Consider the following 12402-nt stretch of genomic DNA (forward strand, 5'->3'; position numbering starts at 1 on the left):
ATCCAATGACATTTCAATTATCCTCAGGGAGAAACCAGGCCCTTGCACTGCCCGTGCTCCGGTGTCCCTAAATGCCCCATTATCCGTCTATTTTCTCATTTTCGCCATGCGCATGTGAGTGTGTTTGGAAGGAGACCCGAGGATGCTTGCCTGTAATGATGCCGTTTTTCTCTGCAGGCTCCTGCCAGCTGACCTTGAGGGACGTGTCCAGAATCTCGGTGAAGCTCAGATGTCCGACAGCTCCAGGCCCTGTGTGTCAGAAGAGGAGATGTGTTAGCACCTGGACTGCTCGCTGTCTATTGAGAAGCTGAGGTCCCTGCCAAGGATGAAACAGACAAATATGAAGGTGGCAGCGACAGCAAAAGGGCGCTGTAAAGCTAGCAGTAGGGACAGTCAATCAGGCTATCCTTCTCACATCGCAAACAAAATTCCTCAAAAACCTGGGGGCATAGTACCAAGCAATAGCGATAATTATCGCTATTGCTTGGTTAGAGACAAAAATTTACCGCAGAGCTGCGGCGATTTTTATCGCAGATAAACCTTGATATTACCAAGGTTTATCGCAAATGCGATAAAAATCGTCCGCAATGCATGAATATCGCTGAAAAGTCAGCGATATTCATGCATTACCGAGCTAATGCTCTTAGCCATGTTATCCACCTCCCATTGGATAACATGGCTAAGAACTGCTCAGGGCAGGTGTTAGCTTTTGGAGATATTCGCGCTTAGCGCGAATATCTCCAAAAGTTGGTAATAGGAGATAGCAATGTTAGCGATTGTTTCCAGTCGCTAACATCTTGGCACGCCCACTTTGCATGTCATTAGTGATAAATTTCACTGACATGCAAAGCGGGGCCCATTGATGGTCGCTATCTCCTACTAGCTGTCGCTAACTGGTGTTAGCGACAGCTAGGTAATAGGGAGATAATTTTATCTCCGCTTTCTTGGCTTTTAAAGCCAAAAAAGCGGAGATAAACCCCCTTGATAATATGCCCCGAAATTCCTCAAAAACCTGGTACATTGCATGCGCATACATCGAAGAACATAGGGGCATATTACCAACGATTAGCGATATTTATCGCTAACGAGGCTTAGCAACGAATCTTTTAACGCTAAGCATCGCCGGAAATTATCGCTGAGATAACTTGCTATTAGCAGCGTTTATCTCAGAAGTGATAAAAATCCTCGCGCTAACTGCCAAATGAGAGATTATCGCTGGAAAACCAACAATAATCTCTCGAAGTTTGGCGTTAGCTTGATGATAGGGGCTTACAAACTTAGCCATGATATCCACCTTCCATAGGATATCATGGCTAAGTCAGGAAAATACCAGGTGTAAAAAAAGCAGTTCTAACCGCGGTTAGCACTGCTTTTTTTATCATTAACAGGGTTAGCGATATCCTTGATAATAGGAGAAATGTCGCTTAACAACATTTCTCCTATTATTTTTCTCTGGAACCCCTTTGCATCTCATTAGAGATGCAAGGGGAAGCGTAGAGAAAAAGGGTGCTAACATGCAAATTTGTGTGTTAGCACCCTGTTGCTGATAGGGAGATAATTTTATCTCCGCTTTCTTGGCTTTTAAAGCCAAAAAAGCAGAGATAAATCCCTTGATAATATGCCCCATAGTGCTCCAGTCCTGGGTTTCTCTTTTAAAAGGCGCGCAAGTTCAATGGAACCAGGACTACAACTCCCAGAATGCATTACGTTGTTAAACAAAAACTCAGCTTTGGAGTACTACACTTCAACTAACATGAAGTCAACTGATAATTGAGCTGAAGGTTGTGTTCATACAAAACATTAACCCTTTCGATGCTGATGACGAGCTCAGCTCGTCATGATGCACGGTTGAGCTGTGCTGATGACGAGCTGAGCTCGTCATGAAACCTTGGGAAAGAGGTGCCTGCAGCACAGGAGGGGAAAACACCTAGCAGCCAAGGTGTTAAGCTTGGCAGATGGTTCCATGTCAGGGGTAGGCTTTGGTTTAACAACCTAATCCATTCTGGGAGATATGGTCTTTTTTCATTTCAACCGAATGAACTGCATTAACACACCTGTAAAGAATGATTTGTAACAGGAAAGCCCAAACATGGACCTTGGTGGTCATTGATGACAAGGGGTCCTCTGGTAACCTTATGAAATGAGCAGTTGCTCTTTGTTATCGTTGAACTAGAACATGGACAAATGGTGATTGTTGCGGGGGAGAAGCTTTCTCGTACCTTGTCTCCTGTTATTGGAAACAAGCTTCCACTTCACGTTCGCACTTGTACAAACTATTGCAAATTCAGGAAATTACTTAAAGCCCATCTTTTTAAAATTCCTCCCCCCCCCAACGATACTTGTTATCCGCTACAGCGCCGAGATGAGCCTGGGTGAGTCGTGCGCTATATTAACCCCTTTGGCGCTGGTGACGGAACCGCTTCGTCACCAGCCTCGGTCGGATGTGCTGGTGACTGAGCGGTTCCTTCACAGCCCGCTCGGCGCGCCTGCGCGCAGCTGATTTCGCGCCTGCGTGGCGCGTTCCATTGAGCAGGCGTGGCCGTGACGGAACCGCTCCGTCACAAGCACAGCGTGCCCGAGGCTCGTGACGGAGCAGTTCCGTCACGAGTACGGGAGCGCTGCGCGGCCCCCCCCTCCCCACTAGCGCTGCGGCGGAATAGCCGCCGCAGCAAAGGGGCTGAATTCAAATTACATAACATACCTCATTGCCTCCCCTCTGGTCATTACGGACACTATTTCCAACCCAGGACTTTGTGTGAGAGCCTAACACAATCTCGGTGTTCTAGTCTTGATTTTTTTTCACTGCACTAACGATTTGTAGCTGCAAAGATCAGGACTGGAGAAAGTGTCTGTAAGGACTGGAGAAAGAGTCAGTAATACCCCTGTAATAATATGAGTTATAAGTCTCCCTGATGCTGCTTGTTTTATCACTCATATATCATATTTAAATATATTTTACAAAGTCTATCTTATTTCTCAAAAGATCAGATTATGAGTTATGAAAATACACACATCTTCATCTCCAATACACTCTTTTCACTGTTGGTATACATATATTAATTCAACCAAGCAGAAGCTTCTAATTTAGTAGGCTCGATGCACATAGGAGAGCTACTTAGTGGAAGTGGAGAGCTACCAATAGCTCACAAGCTACTAGTTGGAGAAGCCTGCTCTGAAGGGTCGATCCCAGCCCTCGTCTGCTCACATGTATTTAATTTACAATGAATTAGTCAAAGTGGAAGTAATTTACATATTGAGAGATTATCCCGAACATCTGGAATGGATCCACCCTCCTAGACCAATGCCAGACACACCAGATTCATCATTGAAAATTGCGCTCGCAAAGGGCCAGATTCTGAGAATCTGGCCCTTTGCAAGCGCAATTTTTGCATTCGGGATTCATCATCCCAAATTCAAAAATCGCTAATAGCAAAATCGCAAAATTGCGAGGAATTGCATTTAAGGAATCTCTATTTGAGATTCCTTAAATGCAATTCATTAAACATTTTTAATTTGCGAATTCGCAATTTTTGGCCGCTATTTACCGCGAAGTCTGACTTCGTGGTAAATAGCGAAAACTTAGAAAAATGCACTTTAGTGCACTTTTCTAAGTTGTATGTTACACACACACATGTCCTATGGACATGTGTGTGCTCAACATCAGTCTACATTTTCATTTCAGGGGTGCTACAGGGTGTCCTTTTGGACACCCCTGGCACCCTTTGGCCCATAGGAATGAATGGGGAGTTATTCCTTATTTGCGATTAGCAATTTGCAAATCACAAATAAGGAAGCTGTAGGAATCGCAATTTATTTTGTGATTCCTTAATAACGATTCCTTAATAATCGCTATTAAGGACTCGCTAAACGGGACATTGATGAATCTGGCTGTAGATCTGCAAAGGACTTCTGTTCAACAATACGGGGATGACTCCCAGTGCAACAGACATCAGCTCCAAGGAACTCAACCAGCCTCATGGAATTATCAGCATTCACACAGGTCTTGCAGGATCCTTCCACAAGGAAGTTTGGAAAACATGCCCAACGGAGAGATGGAGTGCAAGGGAGACCACCACCTATGAAATGGCAAAGGAAGGCCCATGGTGCAATAGACATTTTCAGGCAGCGTATTAATATGAAAGGATGGATAAAAAGTGATAGCAAACAGACAGCAAGACATCTTCAATTAAAAAATACCTTTGACCTGCTGACAAATGCTCTGTCCACAAAAGGTATGTGCTGGGCAGCATGTCCAGCTGAATAGAGGGAGAACTGGGAAGAATGTTAATGGGGTTACTGAGATGCTTTTTCCTTTCAGTCTGAATGTGGTCCATCTAGTCACCAGACCATCTCCATCCATTATCTCTTTTAATGTCCTGGGCCCTCAGCTGCATTTTTAACGAATGCAGCCTCCCGCTTAGACTTGTGAGATGAAGAAACAGTCTGGATCCTTCTGCAATCCAGGAAACACAGACCCACGAGGCAATGCACAGTACACAGAGGCCACATAAGCAGAAGACCTCCGCTAATCGAAGACCACAGCACAATACAACATGAAAAGGTAAACTGTGTCTCTTGTGGTTCACATAAAAATAGGAAGCGGGAGTCGTCGGCTGTTTGAAAACCTCTTTGCTACCAGAATTAACAAAGGATGCAATAAGATAGCCCGCCCAACACCCGGAGAACTGAGACTGACATAGATTTGCATCCCTCTTTTAAGAAAAGCCTGGTTCAAAAGCTACCCAAAGGTCTAGGATTGATAGAGGCACTTGGCTTTTGTTTGGAATTTTGTAGAGAAGGCTTTAGATACTTCACACCAGCGCTTCTGCTCTCGCTTGGGTGGTTGTACAGAAGGATTGGCAATTTCTTGGCTTGTCCTGCCATTAATCTGCTACCCTCGCCCAACATGTAGAGCAGGAGGAGGACCTCCCTGATGGATTTAGAGATTGTCTGAGAGTCTGGAGGGTGGATGCAGGGCTCTTGCCACGCTTGCTAGCTCCGTACTGGCACAGACTGTTTCCGCAATCTCCCACAGGCCCTGAAAACCTCTGGGAGTTGTCCCCGCCAGGCCAAGCAGGCTACGTTGGCAGGGCTAGTCGAGCGGTTGGGTTGGGTTCTGAGGATCATATTGTATGCTGATGATAGGCAGCTTATGTTTACCATCGGACCAAACCCAGAGCTCGACAAAAACCGTTTTGCCACTGGTATGCTTGCCATCTCCAACTGGATGACAGCAAATTGTTTCCAGTTAAATCCGGAAAAAAGATGAGGCCATGTTAATGGGTAAAGCCATGGACATTTGGTCGAAGGACTGGTTGCCCGCTCAGTTGAGCTTGCCCCCCTAAACAGTCAGTAAAAAATCTGGGTCTAAAATTGGACCGGGCCCTGACTATGAAGGATTACATTGCGGCTACCACGAGTTTGTGCTATTATGGTCTCCGGCTTCTTAGGAAAATTCTTCCTTATTTGCCTACCCCCCACTGCAGAACAGTAGTCCAGGCGATGGTAATCAGTCGCCTCGACTATGGCAATGCTTTGTTGACTGAAGTGGGAGAGATAATTTTGGCCAAACCCCAAGTAGTACAAAACACTGCAGCAAGAATGATTTTAAATCATCCTGCAGGCTCATCTTCGGCCCCTTTGCTAAGGGAACTGCATTGGCTGTCAGTGAAGAAGAGATCCTTTTTTAAGATTTGCTGCCTTACATACAACGCACTGAACGGAAGAGGTCCCCTATATTTGCAGAAAAAACTATTAAAATATTCCCCTTGCAGGAATCTTAGATCTAGTACTCAGGATCTCCTTCAGTTCCCTCGAATTCGCCTCGTACGCACAGGGGGCGGAGCCTTCTCATATCTTGCGCCAAGATATTGGAATGAGCTCCCTCCCATTTTACGCAAAATCCCAAGCTACAGCATTTTCAGGAAACAGCTGAAAGCTTTTCTCTTCTAACAAAGAAATCCAAATTATACCGGCCTATTTCAATCTCTCAGGACAATCTCCTAGTTAGCGCTGAGATGCCCCAGGGTGATTTGAGCGCTTTACAAATATTTTAACATAACATAACAAGCATGGTCGGTTGAGGAGTTGGGTACCTAGAAGTTCACTGATCCCTGGGAAGGGGCAAGAGGGTGATTCCTCTGAAGTCGAGAACTGGATGCCAACCACTCGAATCACTGCCAGGCGGGCTACAGTGCTCCTTCGGCAGCCTGTGCAAGCAGACCCATCCAATACAATTAAGAGAGGAAAGAAGCTTAGGCTCCACACAAAGTTAGATATAATAATACTAAAAATGAATTCATCAGTTATCACACAGTATTTAAGTTTGAAAATTGGAGAAATTAGAACAAAAACAATTGGGATAAAATGGATTTAACTGTTTTAAAAAGCTAGCCTTTGGGACCCTGTAATAACCGCTGTTACTGAGGGGCTATTAACGGGGGATAGAGTACGTTCTTTTAAATCGAGCTCGCAATATGTGTGGTCAGTGAGGATTCATTATCCTCAATGGAAAAATAGACTTATTCCAAAGTGCCCCATGAACATACCAGTCAGACTTTTGTAGCAGTAAGGGGTCGGAGGGCATACTGGGTCACAAATGGATCTGGTCAGCCAGGAGTGGAGCTAGGAGGTTGCCTCAAGTGGCAGTAGGTTGAAGATGATGCCTGAAGTCTATTTCAAGAATTCAAACTGCCTCATAGGAGCCCCCTGTGATAAGGTCTATAGCTGAAGAAGCAGTTATTGGCGGGAGAAAGTGCCAGAGTGGAAAATGTGGTCGCTGGATCCACTTGGTGGATTGTTCCTGGTCAGTTCTGTATTTGGTGACTGTACAGAGCAAAATGCACTGCTTTGAAAGTGGGTGGCAAGTGTTACCTAAGGAATACTCCACACCTTGGGTCTCAGAGGCAGAAGTGCACCAAGCGAGATTGAAGCATGAAAAACACAAACTAAGGAGGAGCAGGAGGTGCAGGGCGCCAACGCAGAAAGCAGGATCCTGAAACGCGTGTAACTGCTGCTCTTGGTCGGTTCTTACTGGATGCAAAGTTCCATGGCCGGCTCTATGGCAGTGTGATCGGTGCCACAGCACCGGGAGCTGACTATGGTGGTGGTGGGGGGTGGGGCATGTTTTCAAGTACAATATGTGTTCAAGTACAATATGGTTTTAAAAGCACCTGCTGCCGCGTCCTTTACCTCCAGCAATTTTTAGGCAACCATCAAAATGTCAAGATAACTGGTGAATAATGGCCCTGCTGCAAAGAGATCGGAGTTTTGTCTAAAGGAAGTTTTGACTCATGATAAAGTAGCGCAGGAGGTTAAAATGTCTGCTGCAGAGAACGTGTACCATGAAGATCATAAAGTGAATATATTGTAAATGAGAAACAACCTTTACAATGCAGTCATTACATCGCACTACATTTACAACGCAGTCATTACATCACAATAGCCTTGACATTGCATGCCATTACAACGCAGCCATTACAGCACATTGAAATGCATGTCATTACAATGCATGTCACTACAACGCAGGGATTACATCTCAAGTCATTACAATGCATACCAATACAACACACAGTACCCTTACACTATCCAACACTTACCCTACTGTTGCACTCACTGGAGTTAGAATAGTAATGTTTACCCCTACACTATCCAACACTTACCCTTAATGTAATGTAATGGTATGCTTTGTAATGGTATGGGTTGTAATGGTATAATGCAATGTAATGGAATGCGTTGTAAATGTACTTTCTAAAAATGTGTTGTAATGGCTTGCAATGTAAAATAATGCGTTGTAAAGGATGTTGCGATGTAAAAACTGTGTGGCAAAGGCACGCGTTGTAAATGTATGAGTTATAACGTCATACATTCATTGTAAATAGGTTGATGGGTGACTGCTTCTGTCAGAGTGACCCTTCTGTTAATTGTAGTTTATAAGTTTAAATCCTAATATAGAACAGTGAGCTATTAAATGTCATCAAACATCTGCATGCAAACTGCAAGGTATATATTAGAGCGTTATGATCTTTTCCCCCAGTCTTTCATTATCCTAATGTTGCAAAAAGGGTACACTTGGGTAGAAATCAATTCTTATTCGTAAAGCCAACTCCCAACCATGATGTTATTTTTTAAATTCTGAGTTTGTGCTTCTCCAGACCAAGCACTCTTAAACTATACCGCCTACCAGCATGGATGACATGTGACTCCTACATCTTGTAGTCCTAAGTCTGATGTAACATTTCCCATGCACTGATTTACACACGTATGATTGTCTCTTTGTAATTTGTATGTGATGTAAAGAGGGGAAACAGCGTTTACATCTCATTCGCTACAAAGCATGTGATTACAACGACCTCTTGTTACAACGAAAACCATTACATCGCAAATCGTTTCTACGACTTTCTGTAGGGGGCACGCTAAACTAAGGAGTAGTATAATTTACTATTCCAATACCTTCTCTACTGTTGCACACGCTGGAGTTTGAATAGGTAATTATACTATTCCTAAATCCAGCGCGCCCCCTTCAGCAAGTCGTAGAAACTACTTGCGATGTAATGTTTTGCGTTGTAACAACACAGTCGTTGTAACGACCGCGTTGTAATCGCATGCGTTGTAGCACAAGCAATGTAACATCGCATATTCTGTAAAGTGCTCCAACACCCTACACTACTATGAGAGGCGCTATAAAATGTAAAAAAATGCTTGAGAGAAAGAACGGTTATGCAGACTTTAGGGGCATTGTTGGAGGGTGGTTGTGAGGGAATCTGTGGAGGTCATTTGGGGCGTCCACAAACACTGTGGCACCAGGCGCCACCAGCGCTATAGTTGGCCCTGCAAAGTTCTATTGCAGGGTGAAGGACTCCGGCGAAGCTCACATGTTTTAATCAGAGTGCTTTTATAGCCAGAGCCTTGCACAGAGGGGGTTGAAAACAGTAGCTTTTGTCGAAAGTTGAGTTGAAGAAGTGGCATAAAACCACCATCTCTTTGGTAGCTCTGTACAGTGGGGAGAACAGTGACCTCAGGGGGATGCAACAGACTTATAAACACCAAGAGAGGAAAGAAATGAAAAAAATAGTATCTGGTATTATGCGTGCTGTATCTAGCAACACATTATAAGGAAGTTATCATCTTATACCTGAGTGTAAGGTTTGGGCGAAACAGGCATTAGATAGCATTCAAAAGAACTGTGTGGGTTCCATTCCAGTAACTTAATATTTTTCCATCCCGTTGGTGGCATTAAACACAATACAGACAACACCAGTCAATACAAGAAATGCATTACTTACCTGTAACTGCAGTTATCCAGTATTGGTATCTTTCATAGATTCACATGCTTGAATCATTCCTCGTCGTCGGATGGGAGTCCCCGGTACATAAATAAAGTAATGTCCCATTAGACATATAGAGTAATAGGCCAAAAGGCCCCACATTAGTAACATATCCATGTCCATTTGTAACAAGCATTTACAATGCAATGGTCTCGGCATCATTAAAGGTGGAGCTATTGGCATTGCTCATGACATTTCTTTTTTTTCTTTAAATCATAAATAGATGGCATTGTCATTTACATTGCCAATACACAGCACTCTGCACTCAACAGCACACACCACTCTGCACTCAACAGCACACACCACTCTGCACTCAACAGCACACACCACTCTGCACCTGCACTCACTGCTCTGCACACTCACTCTGCACTCACTACTCTGCATTCCGCACTCACTACTCACTGCTCCGCACTCACTGCTCTGCACTCACTGATCTGCACTCACTGCTCTGCACTTACTACTCTGCACTCACTACTCACTACTCTGCACTCACTACTCTGCACTCACTACTCACTACTCTGCACTCACTACTCACTACTCTGCACTCACTACTCTGCACTCACTACTCTGCACTCACTACTCACTACTCTGCACTCACTACTCTGCACTCACTACTCACTACTCTGCACTCACTACTCACTACTCTGCACTCACTACTCTGCACTCACTACTCTGCACTCACTACTCTGCAATCTGCACTCACTACTCTGCACTCACTACTCTGCACTCACTACTCACTACTCTGCACTCACTACTCTGCACTCACTACTCACTATTCTGCACTCACTACTCACTACTCTGCACTCACTACTCACTACTCTGCACTCACTACTCACTACTCTGAACTCACTACTCACTACTCTGCACTCACTACTCTGCACTCACTACTCTGCACTCACTACTCACTAATCGGCACTCACTACTCTGCACTCACTACTCTGCACTCACTACTCTGCACTCACTACTCTGCACTCACTACTCTGCACTCACTACTCTGCACTCTGCACTCACACTTACACTCTGCACTCACATTCTGCACTCAACTCTGCACGCTGCATTCACACTCTGCACACTCACTCTGCACTCACTACTTCACACTCTGCTCACTCACTCTGCACTCACTACTTCACACTCTGCGCACTCTGAACTGTGCGCACTCTGCACTCACACTATAATAATCCTTATGCAGAATTCCTCTAAAGTATAAGCAGCTTGGGTTTTTCCTATAGGCGCCAAAGAGTCAATGATAGGAAAAGAGGGCAGAGAGTGCTAACCCCATCTCCTCACCCACAGACAACCAAAAATTATCTTCTGCGTTGCTTTGTTCTAATAATATGAATAAGGAATTTAAAGTATATGTATGGGCGAGTGGAAGGTGATCTATCGTATTCAATATATTTTAACACAATTGGTGTTCATGGTTACCTTTACAAACGTGAGATGAAGATGATGCTCACTTTTTAGTTATATAAGGATATTTTGTCGAGTACATTCAAGTTCAACCCACTGGCTGTAAGCAACAAGCTGAGGATCAACAGGCGCGAAACAGCGTGGCGGGCGCGCACGAGACGCAGCGTGGGCGTGCACATCAGCTGAAGATCCCCGGAGAAGACACCGAGTCTGCCTGCTGCCATGACTGACCCGCTGCGAGGGAAAGAGCCCGGTGAGTGGGGATCGAGGGGGGGCGGCAGAGAGGGAATGGGCAGAGAGGGAGGGTATGTGTGCGTGCGTGCGTTAGTGTGTGCTTCCATGAGTGTGAATGTGGAGCAAGAGATGTGCACGGCTCCAGGAGGCTCGGCGTGCGCGTCCACGAGATGCAATCGGCGCTCGTTCACCGCTCTGGCTCCGTTGAGAGTGAACTTCGTGACAATAGGTCTCGAAGCCGAGACCTAAAAAGGACCAAACTCTAGAGATGAACCAATCCACTATCACCTCCCTCTAGAACCCTCCTGGAAGGGGCTCCAGTCCCTCAGATTTTAGTAAGCACTGTGCTGAGGGAGTCTCCTCTGAGCTCTGCTCAGTTTACTTCTCTTCTGGATAAAGAAGGCGGAAAGCTTGATCACATCGGAAAGTGTTTTTTTTCAATGCCCGAATTGACAGTACGGGCGTCCAATGCCTTGGCACTGTTAGGACGTTATAACAGGCAGTTATGGGCAGACATAGCTCCGTATATGGCAGCCTTACTAGAGGAATCAAAAGAAGAAGCAAAAAAGATCTTGCTTGAAAGTGAACGCTCAGCATCGGAAATAATAGATTGTGCGATGGATAACGCATCTACGGGGTTTCGCCAACTGGCTGGCGCAGCAGTGTTACGACCCCAGGGTGGTTGAAAGCAACTTCATTTTGACCTGAAATACAAACAAAAATTTTGGATATGCCCTATGATGGCCAGCTTTTTTCGGGCCGCATATTAATGAAGCTCTCAAAGGTATAAAAAAGGATACAGAGACGGCCACGGCTTTGGGTACCCTGCAATTAAAAAATCCATCCTTTCGTGGCTCAAGAGGGAGAGGGCTGTCCTCTTCTAGAGGTGATTACCAGAATCGGTCGTCCTACTCTTCTAGTCAACAATATCGACCAAAGTACCAACAGCGTCAGCAGCAGCAATTATCCTATACTAAATCCTCCTTTTGTGGCAAGGGTCAACAGAAAGGAGCTGATCGGCGACAATGACCCTTCACTTTAGCCAGTCTCCATTTCATCTCCGTCCTCAAAAGTTGGAGGAAGAATTTCCCATTTCCTGAAAAATTTGAAACAAATTACAACGGACCGTTGGGTTCTACAACTGGTTCAATTCGGTCACTCACTGGAGTTCACTCAAATTCCTCACCGAACCCCTCCCCGACCTACGCTCCACAAAAATCTACGTATTCTACTCCGGGAGATTTCACTTATGCTCCAGAAGGGAGTTATAGAAAAAGTTCTGATAGCTGATTGGTTCTTCTCTAGAGTTTGGTCCTTTTTACAAAAGGACATGGATATGTTACTAATGTGGGGCCTTTTGGCCTACTACTCTATATGTCTAATGGGACATTACTTTACTCCAATCCCGACGACGGGGAATGATTCAGGCATG

The 12402-nt window shown here is 44.9% G+C and overlaps 1 protein-coding gene across 1 annotated transcript in view; it reads right to left on the reverse strand.

Annotated features, from left to right (window-relative positions):
• Positions 1-12402, reverse strand: part of SDK1 (sidekick cell adhesion molecule 1) — a 1937536-nt gene that overhangs the window by 422092 nt on the left and 1503042 nt on the right. The window contains exon 20 of the mRNA XM_086940699.1: positions 151-249. Within this exon, the coding sequence (XP_086796825.1) occupies positions 151-249 (99 nt within the window). The remainder of the gene's footprint in view (positions 1-150; positions 250-12402) is intronic.

This window comes from Lissotriton vulgaris, chromosome 10, assembly GCF_964263255.1.
Source record: "Lissotriton vulgaris chromosome 10, aLisVul1.2, whole genome shotgun sequence".
In the NCBI taxonomy this organism is placed as follows: domain Eukaryota; kingdom Metazoa; phylum Chordata; class Amphibia; order Caudata; family Salamandridae; genus Lissotriton; species Lissotriton vulgaris.